Source organism: Corapipo altera, unplaced genomic scaffold (genome assembly GCF_003945725.1).
Source record: "Corapipo altera isolate COAL_440 unplaced genomic scaffold, ASM394572v1 61411, whole genome shotgun sequence".
In the NCBI taxonomy this organism is placed as follows: Eukaryota; Metazoa; Chordata; class Aves; order Passeriformes; family Pipridae; genus Corapipo; species Corapipo altera.
Genome location: NW_020884875.1, coordinates 15,216,729 through 15,236,453, shown reverse-complemented (window position 1 = coordinate 15,236,453; position 19,725 = coordinate 15,216,729). Strand labels below are relative to the sequence as shown.

Genomic DNA, 19,725 nt, shown 5'->3' with positions numbered 1-19,725 from the left:
GCATATGTGTTCCTCTCCTACAAAGAAGAGTGATTTTTGTTATATAAATACATACTTTGGCATGGACTTCAGTGTGAATTTGCTCAGTGCTTATATGCCTCTCTGAAATATCACTTCAGGAACAAAAAACTTTTAGAAAAAAAACCCTAGTGGAGATTTTTCTGCCATGTGACACAGTGGTCTTGGTTCTCTTCCCTGTGGACTTATTGCTGCTGATGAGTGGGTTAGGCTCTCACCCTGTACATGCAAAAAGCAGGCCCCATCATCATCTAGCAGCCCTTCAGAGTCTCTGCGTATGTCCCCACTATCAGCCGGTTGTCTTGGCATCAGTGACAGACTCTCAAGTGTTACTCAGACTTTGCTTGGGTAATCTTCCCTTATTTTGAATTAAGCATTTTCTTAGATTTTTCAGGCAGATGCCCACTGTGATCTCTGGAGAGAACCAGTTCAGACAGCAGGATTGCAGAGTACAGGGAGAAATTTCCTGAAAAATTTCAACTTCTAGACAGTCAATGCCTCTCACAAGTCATGCTTGGAATCAGGATATCAGAAGATGAATCAGATTGTGTTTGAAATCGGTAGCAAATGGAGGAAGTTTTAGGGAGCTTCATATCAACACTACGTGTAAAATTATTGAAGACCTGGTGTTATGGCAGTTGAGGTTTTTATCATTCTCTCAGCCACAGTTCCAAATACTATCCTTTGGATCTCTGTCCAGGTCTTTTACTGATGGCCTTTTTCTCCTTGTTCTAGGTTTTTATGGTCAGCTTCAGACTTTCTGCCCTCCACATCATGCTGATGCTCAGAAGAATGTACAACATGGTGTTTCTTCCAATATGGTTCCTCCTTTTGAAGACTGCTTAGCTCCCACATCAGCGGGCCAGGCAGGGCTGGGCCTTTTCCATCGAACTTTTTCAGGTCATTCTGGTATCACAGGTAAATGACAGCTGGTGACTTCGTGGATGACTGTGTACAGTTTGTGAACATTGAGCTGCTTGAGCTATGTGAGTGTATGTGACTGGGATGTCTCATGACAGACTTGACTCTTTGACTCAAAAAGAGATGGTTTTCAGACCTTTGTGGAGTGGTTGGCATGGGGAGGCAGGCAGTCACCATAGGTGACAGCAACAACTGGCTTGTGTGTAAACTGTACTCTGTTGAGGGCTTCTCAAGGTTCTAACCTGTGGGGGTCAAACACTCTCTAGCTTGTGTATTTGCTTTGAAATGCAGTCCATTGAGCCCTGTGTGATATTTGTGCAGCCACTCCACTTCACTGCATGTGTTGTGGCAGGGACCTGAGATGATTCAAACCACTGATTTTGCTTTGTGTATGTTTGGGTTTTATCAGTCTTGAATTTAATTTTTTCACATTTCCATGACAAGGACTGCCTGGGTGTGTGCTTTCTGTGTGCACTTAGTCTCTGTCCAGATGAAAAATGCCTCCGGGGCTTGTATGCTGCTCTGGAAAGGAGAAAGTTCCCTCTGTGCAAGGATCAGTACAAGACAGCGAGCCTAATCTTAAGACCTAAGCACAACTAAGCACCAAGTCTTTTACTGTCCTTCCACACAGGATGAATTCACTTAACATTTATTGTTTTTTGAAATCCCTTTTACATCCTTGGTCCTTCAGTAGTGCATTGCAAAGCCAATGCACCTGTAATTTCAAAGAGGCATCTCACAGTATGTAAACCTGTTATCCAAAAGATGGCAGTTTTTATGCAAACAGTTACTCTCGTGTTTACTATCATTACTTGTAGAAGGTAGTAATTTCTGTGCCAGGGTCTGCTTTACAGCAGTTTATTCTACGATATTTTATTGTCTTTTATCATGAGTTCAGTATGATGAAATTTGTTAAGTAAGCATGAAGTTTATTTTTAAAATTATCACAGTTTTAACACCCATTATATGGAGAAGCATTAGTTGTGATGAAATCTGCTATACATCAGACTCAATTCTGACAGAACTGAAAATTCCTCCCTTGGTAAGCAGTAAGTTATGTAATTAATTTCAAACATATGTTGACTTGTTTGTTTTGTTTGTGTATTTGATTTAAAACCATTTCCAGATCTATGTATAAGTATTAGGGCATATTCCATGATATAGCTATCCTAGTTAATTAACTGGTTTTTGTTTTGTTTTCCCTAGTGTATGACTTTCCAGCAGGGTCCATAGGTATCTTTGGTGATTCAGCTTGCAGCATGCCAGAGGACAGCAGTTTCCTACAAGTAAATGCAGTGGATCGTCGTTCTAGTCAGCTTTCTTCCGTGTACACTGAAGGCTAAAGTAATATAAATCTAGTTACAAGAACTTCATTCCATTTCAACTTGCCCTTCTTGTATTTCTCCACAAAATGTTTCTCTCCATGAAACTACCACGTATGTATGGGGATATGACTGGATATACATACATAATGGAGAGGAAAAAAGCAATCACTGAGCATTCTTCATTTAATCAAGCTCCAACTGAGAAGGGGAATGTTTGGAGAAAGCAGGCTTTGCCAAAACCTTAGCAGTTGTTTCTTTTCTTCTCATCTGTGGCACAGCAACTCTATTTTTTTATTATTTCTTCTTTGCAATTTCTCAAAGGGAATTCAGAGACCAAATAAGAAAACTGCTTGTTAGCTGCAATCCTTTCAAGCTGAATGGGTGCACTTACTGAAGAACAAAGCTTTAGAAAATATGTTTTTCAAAAGAGGAAAAGAAGTAAAACTAGAGCATACTACAAACCATTTCAAAGGCATACAACTTTTTGCACAACCTGTTTGCATGTGATGCTTCTGAAGTTAAACACACACCAGTATCCAGAAGGGAGAGAAATTAGACATATAAGTTTGCACTCCCCATTGGACATGGTGATGTGGCTTCTTTTTGGAGTCAAAGATCATTGGCACTGGATTTCTTATAGGCCTCGAGTTATGTGTCTCTTCCTTCCCTCTGTATTTTAAGCCATACAATATGGCTATTGCTGGTTTTCCAATATTCATTCCAACCCAATGCTTTAAGCATGAATAAGAAGGGTTAAACACATGAGAATTTACATAGACTTTGTCTCTATTTAGCACAGATGCCAGATAAGAATAAGTACATTTTAACTTTCTGTTGCTTTTTAATTATATTGTAGAGCTTTATTGCTGTACATGCTATAGTGTTCTGTAGGGAGGTTTAAAATACTGTGTAGGAAAGATTCTACCTTAAATTCTACAGATTTTTTTTAAAAACAATTTGTATTGATTCAATTAAATTTTTATTGCCCTGATATTTTCTATAACACATTTTCAGCAAGAACTACTCTTAAGTGTGCTGTGTTCCCTGTGGTTACTTAGAGGTAAACCTGAACTGGTTTGGTGGGTTTGATTTTTCTACTCGATGTCAGGCTCTAGTCCTTGAATTTTGTCCTGGATGAAAGCAAATGTGGTTGCCCTTCATGAGAGGTACCAAGATTATGAGTTAAATCCAGTATTTTGCAGTGAAGACATGGCATCACTGTGATCCTGTATACCTTGTAAACAACTCTTACATTATGCAGAACTGAGTTTTTAGGTGATTAGTCCCTGTTCATCTATTTTGTAGACTTCTTAACCGTGTAGTGTGCATCTTAACGTTCTCATGACCTGATATAGTAAGGACAGAAATTCAGTTTGTTCTTACAGGCTAGACCACAACTATGCTTCTGAAATCACTCTTCTGGAAAGATGAACATAAAAAAAAATGTTTATACAAACTCTTTTCTGCAAAAATTTTTTGAGTTTTTCAGTGCATTTCGCTCAGATTCATGATTTGCTATTATGTTGAATAGATGAATTTATGTCCAGATGTTTATAAACACTGGCAATCTTTTGAGGTTTTTATTCATTAAATATATTCTTATGTGCAGGCGTATGTGCTTAAATGTTTAATGGAGAGATTTTCATCCAATTAATGTGTAGAATATATGGATAAACCATGCACATAAATGAAGTACAATAAGAAGTAGTGTGACTAAAATACAGATAACTCTGTGCTAAGTTCTTCCCCCTTTTATTCTGCTTCTCACATCACAGGTGAAGGTGTCCCCCTGCTCCAGCTTGCAATAATAGGTCCACATGTTATAATATGTGGTTTGTATTTGGTTAAATGACATCAGGCATCCCTTACAGTTATACATACACAGTCCTTTTGCATTAGTGTATGATCTGGCCCACTGCATTGACCACAAGTTTCACTTTTTAATTAAGCTTTAATTTTGTGCTGTCTTAAAGCCCATTATGCATTCACTGCACAAGCTTAAGTTGATTCAGCAGGAATAATTAGTCACACTGAACACTTCAATTTCAAATGTGTGGGACTGTGTTTTGTTCCACCAAAGTCAGCAAGAGCAGAATCAGGCTCAGTGTGGACGTATGTGTGTACATACATGTGTACATACATACTTTGTACATACAAATCCTTCAAGGTTCTTTTAACCACATTGTTGTTCAGAATTTGTCCATTGCTGTGCACAAAACTGAAATATTGTTGCTGTCTTCAAATCTGTAATACCCTGACTTTTAAACCTTTTGAAATATTTTTCTAGTATCCGAATGTACAAGCTGTTCAGCAGAGTGGGGGATTTTACATTTTGAAACTTCCTGACCAAAGGAAAAGCGGGGATACAGAATTCAAAAAGGGCATTAATAATTTGGGGCTTCATCAGTTACATTTAAAAAAGGAAACTTCTACAAGTTGTTAATTCATTATTTCACACATATATAATATATATATATTCACAGCTTTCCATGAACCTTAATCCTAAAAAGAAGGAATTAGGGTATAGTTACATCAAGCACACGGGAGTGGGCTACCAGTCTGTAAAAAGGTATGCCTATGTTTACTTCTCCTTCGGAGACAGAGAGGATTCGTCACAATTATTTCATTATTCTCTTTGAAACCGGTCTGAATTTCAGGGCATCACCTTAATCACTGAAGGCAATTGTATAAAAAAGAATGATTTTATCTCAAGTATTTTAGATATTTAATTAGGGAATTGTGTTTGTCACATGTTACAATGAAAAAGGTGCTTGGGAAAATAAAGTAATGCCAGTTACTGAGTTATCTTCAAATACTTGTGCCTTAGTGATTTTTATGTTGTTATTCTACTTGCTGGATTGTTAACTTTCTAAAGGGATTCATATCTAGAAGATGAAGTTATTTTAGACTATGGACATGAAACAATATTAGCATGAAATTATTTACAATAATTCTTTTATAGAATTCACTTGTTTTCAGACTCAATGATCTATTTATATCTGCATTAGAAATGGATCTACACTGGAGTTTAAAATACAGTTTGAAAGTGCATATGTACATGTGGGAGTGTATGAGTGTATGTGTTTATTTGGATCTCCCTTTCTGTGTATATATACACACAAACATATAAGCATTATGGTTTAATAATACCAGGTGCTGAAGTATTGCAGTGCTAAAACCATCTGTCAATCTGTCATATTGTATTTTGTTTTCAGCTTTCTTTGAAGAGGTGTGAATGACTATAAAAATTATATTTTAACTGTTTATTCCCTGTTTTCCTTGTGTAATTTTATAGCAGACTTTTTTAAACAGCACTTTTTTGTTCTTTGTATGGAATTTTGTTGTTGGTTTGTTTTGTTGGTTTGGGTTTTTCTAATATATATTTTCTAGAAGCAGGTAAAGCGAACGAAAATTACCATTTAAAATTAGCTGAGGGGGCTTATATTTAAGAAGAAAAAATTCCTTTTATTCTGTACAGAAAGCAGCATCTTGTGTAATATTTTTTACACAAAGCACTTTGGTAAGGAGAGAAAGTGGGATTATGTTTTTCCTAAACCTTACAGAGTAATCTACATATTTATACACACTTACACATACATATATGATCTTAATTTGCCATACTGTATATCTGGCTGATAGTTGCTCTAAGGAAATACCTGTTGCATGTCATGAAAAAAAAAATCAAAAGAATTAGTTACACTTTTTGGTCTACTAGTATGTATAATTTTGTGATTTTTTTACAGTTACTTTTCATACAATCATAAGTTATTTTTGTCCTGTTTGATAAAGTTCTGTTTTATGTAAAAAGTAAAGTGAAATGTGTATGTGGATGGTACAAAATAAAATCTGAAAACTGTAACTCCGTTATATTACCTGTAGAATATCTTGTTGAGACATACCTTTAAAGAAGACTGCTCCAGTCATTGTCCTTCACCAAAAAACTACTAGTGTTTGCATAGTTCGTATAGTTAGAAACAGAAACAGGGGGAAAAAACCCTCAGAGATTTGTTCTAAAAAACTCTTGGGTTAGATTTTTAAGTCTGGATTTAATTATTGTTATAGTGAGGCTAGAGATAGAGATACAGATAAATGAATGCCTCAGTGGGTGTTTACAGCCTGGGTGGAGACACAAATAAAAGAAGAAAATTTAATTACATTTTTGTGTTGTGATCATTTTTGATTTTTAATTGGTTTCTTTTTTCATGTGGTTCAACAGTAAAACATGTAAAGGCATTTTGCTTTTTTGTCTGGTTATTGTTTCTAACATACTGAAACAATTACACTATTTCAGAGCATTTAATGTATGAAAAAGAACATTTTTTTAAACTCTGCATTAGACAAAATACAAACAAAAGACAGAGACAGAAGTTGATGCATGTTTATGTCCATATTGTCCAAAACACATCCTAAGAATCCAACATGCTTAGGAAATAAGAGGTTACCTTCTACCATATGCATGAATTGGACTAGAAATCTAAGGAGAAAACACAAATTAATAAATTAACTAAGCTCAGAGGAATGCTGTGTTAGCATTGCAAACAGACCTTTGAAAATAATGGTCCTAGCTGATTTTACTGTGAAATTAGCGTGGCTGGCTCTGGGTCAACCATGAGCAGATAAAAACTGTTAAGGCCACGGTCACTGGCAGGTGTACATGTGAGCTTTGTAGAGCTTTACTAAAAATAAACTTTGCCCAGTGTGATCTTATTTGCACTGCATCTTAGTTCCTGTAGGAAACTTGCCCCATGGTTTAGCAAATATTGTTAGTGAATCCTGCAAGCAACCATAAAGAACTGAGAGTTGCTGAATTGAAGTGTTTCAGAATTCTGTTTTTGTTTTTTGATGGAGAGAGAGAGCCCTTCAAATGAGAAGTCTACAAGTTCCCTATGCAATGGAGAGTAACATGGTTCAAAATACTTCAAAACCATGTGCTTTTTTCTGTGTACCTGAGGTATACCACTTTTTCATGATGTCCAGCAAACTATCCTATAGCAAAAGAGTGAAATGTAGTAAAAAAGTTATGTGACAGGTATATTCCCCTGAAGAACATAATTTCTGCATGAAGGTTGTCTGAATTTTTCCTTGATAAAGTGTTTGTGTTTGGGATTTCCTATTTTAGGGGGAAAAAAAATTTTGAAACATAAGAAAGTCTCACAAGATTAAAATTTTTGCATGTATTTAGTTAGAGGAATTCTCCCGTGCAGCTGTGCTAAAGCCACAATGTATTCCTGAATTTATACCAGCTCTGTCCTAATGGAAAATATTTCAATAAATCGTGATATATACCTACGTCCTTCAATAAGAGAAGAAAATAATAAACATAATTATTCCATTCTGAATATTAATCTATTCGTATATCCTAATTATACTAATTACATGACACCTTGTATTTGAAGTTAAGAGTGAGGATGTCTAAATGAAAACACAACTGTCCATTTTCCTCAGCTGTGATTCTCAGGAAAATGCCTCTTCATATTCAGACTGGCTGTTTCCTACCTTGGATCACTTTATAACTCCAAATAACATCACATGTGTTTTGAATTACCTGATTTTTAAACTGTGTCTGTTATCCACTGTAAATAAGCTGCCTCAAGAAGCAGTTTTAAAAAGTCTCTCCCATAATGGACAGTCTTAAAGTGGACGACTTCTGTAGGTCTGTATATACTCACTCGCTGCAATAAACAACCACAAGAAACAGAATGGTAGAATTAATCTTACAGAATGAAAACTGTTAACTTTTTAAGGTTACTGTGTATCTTTTCTCTACCTTCCTTGAAACTATAATATTCTCATTTAAAAGCTAAGTATGAAAAATCATTCTAGCACATCTTCCCATGCCATTTATAGATTTACAACCAAAGTAAATTTACCCAGCAGTCAGTATCATTAATGATTCACGAATGAGATGGGTTAATTCAGTGAACTGTAACAAAGAATGCCTTTCTATGTGTCTAGTTAAAAGTTCCAACATGCCTTTGTTATAATTATAACTAGAAAATGCAAACCTTATGCATGGTTGCAACTAGGTGCACAGAATAAAGCATTACAAGTAAATCTAGGTAGACAGAAGAAAATATAACCATTTCCTCAATATAATAAATCTTTCCCTTTTGACCAAAAATGTATTTGAACCTGCCAGTCAGTGGGCACATTCCAAGCTTGGCTGCATGTAAATCAGACAGCTTCAGCTATTCCAGGAATGGACACAGTGAGGTTGATTAAGCTCATGAAAAGCAGGGTGACCTGGCCTCATTTCCTGAAAATTCCAGCTTAAATCTGTTGGAAAAACAAACCCCAAAGTTGCTGCTGCAACTGTGGCTGATATATTTACAATCACAACTAGACTGGCAGCACTGTGATTTCACCTGTTAACCCATCACTTAGCATAGCACACAGTTGTAATTAAGCTGTACCTATCTTGGGCTGGAGGAAGAGGAAGGATACTTTGCTTTAATGGAAGTTAAATTAGTAGTACTGAGTGAGAAAAGTTAAAGCAGTTTAACTGGACCAGCTTATACATCAAAGAAGTGGCAATAGTGTTAGATGGAACCATTATTGCACTAAACATTTATTCATGATCAATTTGACTTTCGAACCAATGAGGAATCAGAATATTTCTCAAAAAATTGAAGTTTTTACTCTGGAAGTTTAAAATCTAAGGAGGCCGCATTTTTTGCCAACCCTTCTGTAGAAGCCAGAGAATGTTGTAGAGTTCCAATGCCAGTTTTCTCTTTTGTGACTTTGTTAGGACAGTCCACAAAAGCATTGAATAGGGTAGCAGTTTTGTCAACTAGATATGTACAGAATAGAAACTGTATTCAAATGTTTAATTTTAGGGAACCTGCTAAAATGCAATCTGAACAAAACAGAATTGTGCAGATTTACTCAATCAGAATTACTCAAGCCGAAGCTGAACCAATGCGTATAGTAGGGTAAGTTTACCTAATTAATGGAAATGTTGCTTAAAAGTTGAATAGGAAAGGAAAGAATGGCACTCAAATCCACTGTGGTACTCTTACTTGTTGCTATACTTTTTTTTTACTTCTTGCAGTTGTGTGTCTCAATTATTCAAGAGCCTGTTTCACTGTAGAGACTGTTAGGTGCAGAATTTTTGCTGGCTGTTGGGCTTTTCATGTCGGTGGGCCTTCTTCATTGAAACTGCTTGCTGTACACAGTAGGTTTTGCTGAGCAAACCTACTTTGAATAAAGGTGGAGGCAGTTGCTTGTATTTAGCTAAAAGGAACTAATGTAACAGTAGCTTCATTACTTTTACTTTAAACTTTCTTCTTTGATCCCTAACCCCAACATGACAATCAATGAGGCTACGCTCGATGGCTCAAAGGACTAAAAGAATTGATCATGCCAATCCCGTTGTCCTTCTTTTTACGTCACTATGTGACCTCCAACAGGACATTTATGATACAGGAACAGCTGAAGCCATACTGTTTGGTCTGATGAGGTTTTCATGCCTTACTGATGTAGTTGTTACTTTCACTGTATGAATTATGGCCTTTTGCAAGACTGCTGGTCAAGTCATTGAATACAATGAACAGTGTCAGCAGAGAAATAAGAACCTTAAGGGAAATGGTAACTAAAAGTGATCTTCATGCTCCTTTGGACCAAGGGATCACCACTCTTGGGTCTGCTGGTCATGCAAACTGGAGCACTCTGATGGCAAAAGGTTTACTGAAGCAACTGGAGACCACTGTGGCCGAGGGCTGACCACAGCCTGTGTATCTCCCAAACATTCTTTCTGCAAAGATCAGTGACTTTGGTGGCTCTTTGCTGCCTGAGAGTCCCACCCCAGGAAGGATCCTCAAGCAGGATGGCCAGCTGCGTTTCACACTGGGCTTGGTTACTGCACAACACCAAAGGTGCTGGATGTAATTCTGTCCACTTGTACTAGAGAAAAACTGAAGCAGAAACATAGTATTTGGGTTTTTTTTCCCAATGAATGCAACAGATTGCATCAAATTAATTCCCACTGGGTAGTCTAACATGGCTTTAGGATATTCTTTTATAGAATCAATACTAAGAAAGGAGAGGGGGAAAGTACTTTTTCTCTTCTGCTGTTCTCTTTTCTTTACTATCTTTTCTCTTCTGTTGTTCAGAAAATCTTCCTGACAAAGAACACTAAACATTTTACTCATTTTAGGGCTGCTCAAATGTAAATGAGGGTAAACTTACCCCTATTTGTTTGCAGAAAAAGGTAAGTAGGGTAACTGAATGTTGCCCTAAGTTGTATGTCTTGCTTGAGAATCATACTCAAGTCTAAATTTTAATTGAATTTTGGGTTCAAAAGCAAAAAAGAAGTCAGAAATATGTTCAGGAAACAGATCACTGAAGGAAACATGACGTGAAAAGGAAAGAATAAGAGCAGTTATAGTACAACATAATACAGTATACCTCTAAACTGTATGAGGTATATATGTACAGAGACATGGCAGGGACACAGAGGAGCTGATAAAAGCTTTTTTCTTTCAAAGATCTCAAGGCTGTGTCCTAAACAAGATGAGACTGCACCATTAACCTTAATTTGGAATTGTAGTTGCCAGTAATACTTGTAGGACTATCAATTACATATTTTCAGTCTAGGTCAAGCCATCACAAACATCATCAGAAATAGAAACCACTACTTACTGGAAGACTTAGGTTGCTTATAATCTGGAAAACCTCCCAGTGGTGGGGTTTTACCTTCTAACTTTGTCTTACCTTTATGCTTGCTTCACTTGAGAGCCTTATTCCAAATCCATGTAAACCCTTGAGCAGGTTCTCAATGGCACTTTACTATATGTACCTGTTAATAGCAAGTTGCCATCTACTACCGTTTTGGCTTACATCCGCTCTTCTCTGACATAGCCAACTGCACAAACTATACCACAAAGGAGAATTTTGCATTCACTAGTTCCTATTCTTTTATTTCTCCTGCATTTTTTTTTTTATACCAGGTATGTAGTCTTCCTTGATATTTCTGTGGCAGTTACTGAATACCCTGAGAGTCATTTGTCAAGGCCACTCTATATGGAAAGTAGAGAAAATCTCACCCCAAATCAAGAAGAACCTCCATCATCCTCTCTTCCAGTTTTTTGTTGGAGTGGGGTATAGAAGAAAAGTCTGTAAAAGAGTGACATAGAAATGTCAACATTAATTCAGGCCCTGTTTGCACTGAAGTGAACAAGGAGTGATTCTCCTAAAATCTATAGTGAGAAAGTATGTAATGAACATGAATACCAAATCAAGCCTAGTAAGAGCCACACTGAGAGCTCATCTAAATTTCATATACTTGGTTTTTGGTGGAAAGGAGAGAAAAAGTAAAAAAATCTGCTTCTTCTCAGAGCTGCTTCTTCTAAACTATGTGTGGGTCTTTAAAATCTTGGAATTAATCCTGTAGCCTTGCCTCATTCCACAGGCATTTAACAAAGGAAGTATTCTTGAATGCTGAGTTTCAACTAATTATCAGAAGTGGGTGAGAGAAAAAGGGGACAAAGAGCACCTGACATGATGGCATGTTAATAGTTCACCCAGACGTCTGGGATAACATATGTTTTCTGTACAACATTTCATGAACTCCAGAAATACGCTTTTTACTTCTCAACAAAGGTGATGGAAAACTTGATGAAAAAAGGCAGCTAATAAGTGTGTCACCTGTTTGTACATCATTTAGCCTGCCTAAGTGTGTAAAGTCTTCTTGATATAGGGTTGTATTTTATATGCAAGAATCAAGAGGTTCTTTGCTTCGCCGAGTCTCCGTCCAGCCTCCAGTAATTAATCCTGGAAATCGTACCTGGGAATTCCAAACATGCATCTTTTGCAGTAACAAAATCTAATGGGGTGCAAAGACACTCCAGAAACAACAAAAGAGTGAAAAAGGATACTACATTTCTCTGAGAGGTCGCATTCTTAATGAATTACTTGCATAGTATAATTGTGATATATGCATACCATATCTTGCAAAAAAAATTGAAAAGCAGGATCAAGTTATGCCCCAGACTTGATTCAGAGCAAAGATGACCCCCTTTGTGGGTCTGCATTTTCTAAGTGAAGATACACTGGAAGGACACATTGCCCAGATTACCTTCTGGACTCACTGCCTTTCTATAAGGTTGTCACCATTAAGCAGCTCTAGAAGTAACAAAGCCATCTTCTGTGATTTACTTGTGGTACCACAAGGTTAGAAGCCGAGGAAAACTCAGGGATGCTGATGAGCATAACTCCTGTTCAGCAAAAGTAAGTAAATTTTGTTATGGAATAACATGTTGAAACAGTAAGACCTGCTACCTAAAATGCAATAGTTGAGTGAAACAACCATGAGGCTTTATCCCATGCATGTGCCTGCAGCAAGAGGAGAGCACTGATAAAAATAACAGTGGGTTCTGCTTAGGCTCTGCATTTGCTGAGGGATCCAGGCCCCATACCTGCCTGTTCCCTTGCGGTCATGGGCTTCTAGAATACTCTCAAGAATGTCAGGAAGAGTCTCTTCAGGTGTTTTTGAACTCCAGGGTCTCTTTGTTCTATAAAACAACTTTAAAGCATCCATAACAAAGAAGAAAAGTTCCCTGTAAGTTGATGCTGGTCACTGAGTTACTTTAATACCATTCTGAAAGCAAAAAGTGAAATTAGCAAGAGGCATGTTTCCAGCAGCAGAGCAGCTGCAAGCATCTGTTTGTTCAACTATTCAATGTAGATTTTATTAATTTACATAAACCCATGAAAAATTGTGTGCACATCAACAAAACAGAGGATAAGGCCTCTCTTTGTTTCACAACAGCCCTGATAACACATGCAACAGTAGCACAAGACAAGTAAAAATATACAAATTGTTAAAAAATACAATCTTATACCAACATAAATAACCTTGCTGAGTCATAGGATTCCAAGAAATTGTGCCACCACTCCTATGACTGCTGATGTGCCTCATCCAGCTGGTATGTGATCTTTCTAAATATGCTGACCTTCTCAGTCCTCAGTCCTACTGCTTGACAATGGTTTGACTTCATTTCTCGGTGTTTGATAGTTCTGGTTTTGAGCTAAGTTACTCTAATTTTGAAGTGGTGTCACTTTCTTTCCATGGAATTTATTTTATGCTTTCATTGGGAAGATGTGGAATGCTTGCAGAAATGTGTTGGAGAAATGTGTTGTGTGCTTACTGATGTTTGAAAGGTTGCACTATAAAAAGATTTGGCAAATTAATATGGTGCCTATTTGTACTGATAGATCAAAAGATCAGTTTTCAATACAAGGGAAAGTACCTTAAAATTTCAGGAGATATCTTAAGATGAGCTCACAGGATTTTTTTCCTTTCTTTGTGAAGCTGATGTACCGGTCATGTACGTACTTGTGTAATGAAGGCAGTTATAATTATACAGCAGTTTCTCTGCAGTCCCTGGAACTAGCTTGACAGAAACCACTGTTAGCAATGTCAGAATCAAGCATTAAGGCTCAGAAAGTGACTGTGCTGGGAAGTGTGTGCAGATCCACTCGCTTGGAGCCCTGACTCTAAGGATTCAAAAGAACACTCTACTGTAAAAACATTTAAATGAATTTTAGTCTTTAAGACAGCTGGCAGTAGTTATATTTTGTTCTGAGAATCTTCTCTATGATGTTCGGGGTAGCAAGATAGGGGATAAAGAAACTTCAAACTATTTGCAAGCAGATACATAGAAATTTGTCATCAATGTCACAATCTTTACTTTCCAAAAGCAAAGCTGGACAAATAGGGACATGTGGCAGCATAAGGTGACCTAAAAGTGAATGAAGTGAGAAATTTGTTGCTTAGGAGTCTTAAAAAGTGAGATGGATAGTGGATAAAATGATCTTATTTCCACAGTGAAACTACAGTGAAATCTGTACTGAAGTGTTCCTAAATTCGGGTGAGAACACATAGCAAAACTTTTAACAATTCCTTCTCAGAAACAAAGACCTTTCTTACTGGTACTTTTTTTGTTGTTTTATTGTTGTGTTTGTTTGTTTGTTTTTAATAGATCCTTAGATAGAAATCTCTTACCTTATATTTCTTCTCAAATGTTATACCAATAGAAAACAGCCTCTGAAATAAGCACCAGAGGAAAGCTTTATGACTCATATCCTTCATGGTTAACTGTTAATCCCATGTTTGTGATCACTTTATGATAGTAATGCCATTATGTCTAAGTAATTCTCTTGGAAATGCTGAGGGAACCTATTTGCACTGTGCATCTTTCATCTTTGTCTACTATCCATTAACTGTAAACTAAAGTATTTCAAAATGCAGATGTCAAATCTGATGAGTTCTCATTGTGCCAAAATCTCTTTAGAAAGAGCCATAGATGCTGATGAATATGCATCTTGAAGTAGTATTTAACGCATTGCTTTTTCTAAGTGTTGTTTAGATTTGGTTCCAGCCATATTCTTGTACAGTTTATACTGCAAGCAGTGCAAACTGGCTGTATGTATTTGTAGGATGGCTGCAAGTGGAAGAGACTGTAAAGATAAAAATCTCCAGTATGACAAGGGATGGGTAAACTACGTTTTCTTTCTTGGAATTTCTGGCTGTTTTGAGTCACAATCAACTGTAGTAAAACTGGGTCCAGATTTCAGTTTTTCATTAAGCATTCGGACCCCACTCAAAGACTTGCAAGAAATGATGGATTTTTAATTTATCCTATTATCTCAAAACAATAAAGCCTATTATTTTTCTTCTTTGTAGTAGTGTTTGAACAGTTATAACTATTTATGAGCACATTTTTGCAAGTGTTGACTAAGAACACTTAATATATTCTTCTCAACCATGAAGGATATCATTAAAATTGCAAAAGCCTCACAGAAACTTCTGAGGTACTTTACTACCATTGATCTGTAAGCATAACTCATGCTGACTAATCTCCAAGACTAAATCCTCCCCTAAACTTGGTCTAGTTTAACTGCAATGGCCTTTCACTAATAATGGTTTCTTTCTACTCTTATTTCTGACACTATCTACGATGTTTTAATGTTTAGTAATTTAAAGCACTTGAATTTATTTATATCATTTCACTATTTTCTTAACTGATTTTTCCTGATTTGGTTTTTGTGCAAAAGCCAAATCTTAATTCCTTTCCATATTCACAGTTTCCAATAGAAGAACAAGACTGTTGAAATCACAGAGAATTTGTGCAATAATGGATCTTTGGATCAAATACTTTTATACTATGTTCTTTCACTCTTCTCTTAAACCTTTTAACACCTGTTCTTTGTGACTTGTCCTTACTATACCAGACTGCTCAATTTCCTTTTTGGAAGAGGACAATATTTTTATTCGGGAAGAAAAAGAAGGTCATTTATAAAGCAACAAAGTCCCCACTTTTGAGGAAACATCACAAAAAAAACCAAAATGAGAAACCAGTAATGCTAAGATTTAAAATCCCTACACAACTTAGTACTGGAATACATCTAAGTATTAAATAAAATTTTTCTTCAGTCTTTGATATGTAGATTATTTTACCTGATGCCAGAAGGTTACAGTACATCAGTGGTTAATCAAGAAGCGGTTTACTAATCCCCATACTGGCATTTTTTGTGGTGGTTGACTTTACACAAAGAAGAAAAACATGAGAAAGCAATAAAACTTCATCAATTCATGCAAGACTTATTTACAATTTGTTGAAAGTGTTTTTCTGGTATGATTTTATGCCTTGGTTTGATCTATGGTTTAGATGCCAAAACACAGTGGTGTACATCACAGTTTAGTGTGTGAAGCACTTCAGGAGGAATACAAGCTACCTGAAAGCTGTGTGGCTAGAGGTGTTTCTACCATTTTGTTGAACATGGGAAATGTCTAGTTTTTCCTTTAAAAAAGGAACCACCAGCTCACTTGGTGCAGGTTTGCTCTGATATCATCAGAACTCCAACAGGCCCCCAAAGCCTTTCAAACATTGTGATTCTTGGTAATGTGTTCTTCCAGCTGCTGCAGAGCACCTCAGATAGGGCCCTGGACAACTCCATCAGAGAAGAGTCCAGGGTGGACCTACTTGCTGTCACTGAAACTGTGCTTGGCCCTGGGTCAACCCCAGGGTATCAAGTGACCAGTGGCAGGCAGATACCACATCTCAAGGTCTTCCCTGGCCCAATCCCTGAAATGCACAACCCATGGCAGATAGATTTCATCAGGACCCCCAAATCAGACCATATTCAAGATGCATAGGTATTCAGAATTATTAATTGCAATTCTGTATCCTAGAAATATAGTGTTATTAAAATATAGAATAAAAACTTTGGTTTATTTGATTTGATTTGAGAAGTGCTCTGGGTTGCAGGACACCCAAAAGGCAGCAGGAAAGATGATGTGCAATCAGAAACAGATGTCAAAGTTGGGACTTTTCTGGTTGGGTGAGCTGAAAGCAGGCAGTGGTGACAGAAAACACAGGTGCAATTTCTTCTGGATGGAGAAGCAAAGAATATGGCTAACACACACTGATAAAGGTGACAGGACCTGTTGCAGTTTTTTATGTGAATTACAGAAGGAGCATACTGTGATGCTCCTTCCTCTTCCATGAAATAAAAATGTATGACCATTTCCAGACAAGTGGGCAGCTTCCTTCCACTGAACAACTTTACAAGCTTGAATCCTGGTTTTGAATTGATGACCAGCTAAAAAGTGTTCCTCTTTTATCTCATTTTTTAAAGGCTCAAGTTTCTAATATTTTTCTTCCATTGCATCAATTACATAAATTTTAATTTTTTACTAACTTTTCTCTCCTCTTTATTTGCTGAATGGAACGTCTCCAGGAGGCACATTTGTGTATCATAGACCAGTGCATCATATTCACAGGGTTTTGAAGAGATTACTGAAAGTTTTGCCTATGAAGTTGTAAAATTCTGCTTAGCAAGTTCTTAGTGGGCAAGCTTGTGCTATTTACCACAACAGGGAAGTCTGGAAAAACCTTAAGCAAGAAAACAACAAACAGATTCTTCAAGTAATTGCAAATGCTCAATGTAAAAAACAAACAAACAAAAAACCCCAACAAAACAAACCAAAACAAAAAAAAACCCCACCAACCAACAAACACCCTAGCAACCTATGATCCTTTTGTAAAAGAATTTAAACATCCAGAACAAACAAGTGCAATGCTTCCAGTTACAAAGAAGAAAAAAGAGAAAGTTAAAATCTGTGGAAGCTGAAGCTGAAGATCGAGATTAGGGAAGCATTGAGAGCTTTTGACAAGAAGAACAGGAAAATCACTCATTTCCGTTAAGTATAGCACCAAGTAAACCTTTTAAAGCAGAGTAATGGAAGTGGCTAAGGTGAAGTGGCTGGCTAGTCTTTTATCCAGAACACTTTAATCCTAGCAGTATCTATAACAGAAAGCACTGAACAGCAAAAATCTTTCACCATAGACATTTGGGTTTGAAGAAAGCATTTGACAGCCTTTGGCAAATTTCTGAGCATCATATCCCTGGAACAACTTGAAATGTTATTACATGATGTCAAAATGAATTAACAGTGTCAGGGCTTTACATACAGGTGCAGCAAATACTTTTAAAGGAAGCACAATGACCTTTAGTGTAATTTTGGGATCAAACTTCCAGTCTCTCACTTCTCACTTTTGACATTGGATTTGTGATGAAAAACTTGTTGAGACAGAGTTTGGCATAATAACAGCAAATTAGGAAAAACATTTTTTAAAATATAGCCTCCAACAGCTATTAGGCAAATAACAAAGGACTCTAAAATGCTGCAAACAGCAGAACTGATAATTGTTTATAAAAAAACCCCAAAGCAAATCTAATGGAAACTCCAGGAGATTCTAATTGAAGTGCTACCAAATAGCAAAGAAATACAGTTGCCATACCTTAACAGTAAACTGTCAGTCAAAGCAAACAGCACAAGTTGGAAATATAGCAACTGCAATAACTATCTTAAATTACAACTTAATTAATAAACTACTAATCTTCAATTCTAAACGGATTTCTGCTTGGAAGCTAACTCAAGAAGTAGATAGGTGTCTAAATGCTTTTGAAAGCAAATGCCTCAGAAAATTACTTTTAAAAACATTTTGAAACCTTTTGATTTGTCAGAGTTCAACATCTTATTTTAAAAGCTATTTGGAAGGGATGTCAAGGATATATGATACATGTGAAAATATGCTGCTGCATGTTAGCCAGGTATTAGCAGTCGGCTGAAGAAATTCCAGTACTGCGTAACATTTAATGAAGCAAACTATAATACACTTCAAGTAAAGGACATGCAAAAATAGATGGCAGAATCCATATTCAGAACACTAAAAATCTTCTCATTCTTCCTCTTTCTTTAAAACTCGCCTCTTTCTTTAAAACTTGAGAAGAAACTCTCAAGCCAAAGTTACAGATTTGCGCAAGTACTTCAGAGAATATTATAGTTTTTCTACAAATAACACAGGAGAAAAAAAGCTGAAACAATCCAAAACCTAGAGGTTTTTTGCTTAAGAGTCAGCAAAGAATGTGCATGGGAAGTAGTATGATGACTACTCACTCTTTTGTGCTATTGTACTTTCTAGGGCTATTGCTTGCTTCTGAGAATTAATGTTATCTGTTTTGCCCTCCTACTATTTCAAAAAGTTTGGCTTTGGTATATTTATCTTTTCCTCATATAATCCAACCATTTTCAGGGTAATAGTCTACTGAGTTAATTACTTCTAAAAAGTAAACTTACTCTTTTGTTTAATGTGGCTTCCACACTTGTCCAAAGAAACCCCCCCCCCCCCCCATCTTTTTATATGCATTTGCACACAATTGCAGCAATTAATTTAAAGACTGGGTTTATGCTGTTTACTTCAAATTATGGTAATTTTTTTTTCCCGCAGTTAAAGAAAAGAAAACCAAAACCAAGAACAATGAACAAAAACCCCAAACAAAAACATACAAGACCCCAAACAGAAACCAAAAACCCAACAAACAGAAAAAGAAACCACCACAAAACCAAAAATGAAACCCACACATGTATGAAAAGTGAAGTTCAATAACTTCAAGCCAGTTCTGTAAAGACAATCAAGGACAAAAACGTCTTAAAAGCAATATACTGTTTGCTTTCTAAATGGAGCTTCAACTAAGAAATCTTTATTAAACAGAACAAATAAACGAAAGCATCTAAACAATAGCATTGTTCTTTCTGCAGAGCAGTTTCAATTGTAATATTGCTCTTCTGTAAGGCATGGCAAGATACGGTTTAACACTTACTTAATCAGAAGGAGTCATAGAATCATAGCAAGTATTATTCACTGTTACTCTCATAATTTTCTTTCCACTGTTCTTCCCTTCTCCAGCACAGAAATGTTTTTTACTCTGGGGAGTGCACAGAGAACTACATACTAGTACACACATTCATGAAAGGACATAAGCCTTACTCAACTTGTAAGAAGTCTTCTCATAGTTCAAAATGTCAACTTAAGTATTATTACACTCCAGATATAATGGAGTCTGCAACATATTCCATTGTTACAATTTCACAGATAACATGATAGTGCACCAG

The 19,725-nt window shown here is 36.5% G+C and overlaps 1 protein-coding gene across 4 annotated transcripts in view; it reads left to right on the top strand.

Annotated features, from left to right (window-relative positions):
- GLIS3 (GLIS family zinc finger 3) overlaps positions 1-19,725 on the top strand; it is a 181,186-nt gene that overhangs the window by 149,173 nt on the left and 12,288 nt on the right. For 3 of the 4 annotated variants that reach the window (XM_027634714.1, XM_027634710.1, XM_027634709.1), the window contains exons 9-10: positions 754-936; positions 2,146-6,420. In XM_027634714.1, coding sequence (XP_027490515.1) covers positions 754-936; positions 2,146-2,282 — 320 coding nt within the window. In that variant the 3' untranslated portion in view covers positions 2,283-6,420. Of the gene's footprint in view, positions 1-753; positions 937-2,145; positions 6,421-19,725 lie in introns of those variants that run through there. The other variant, XR_003526237.1, reaches the window with a different exon arrangement.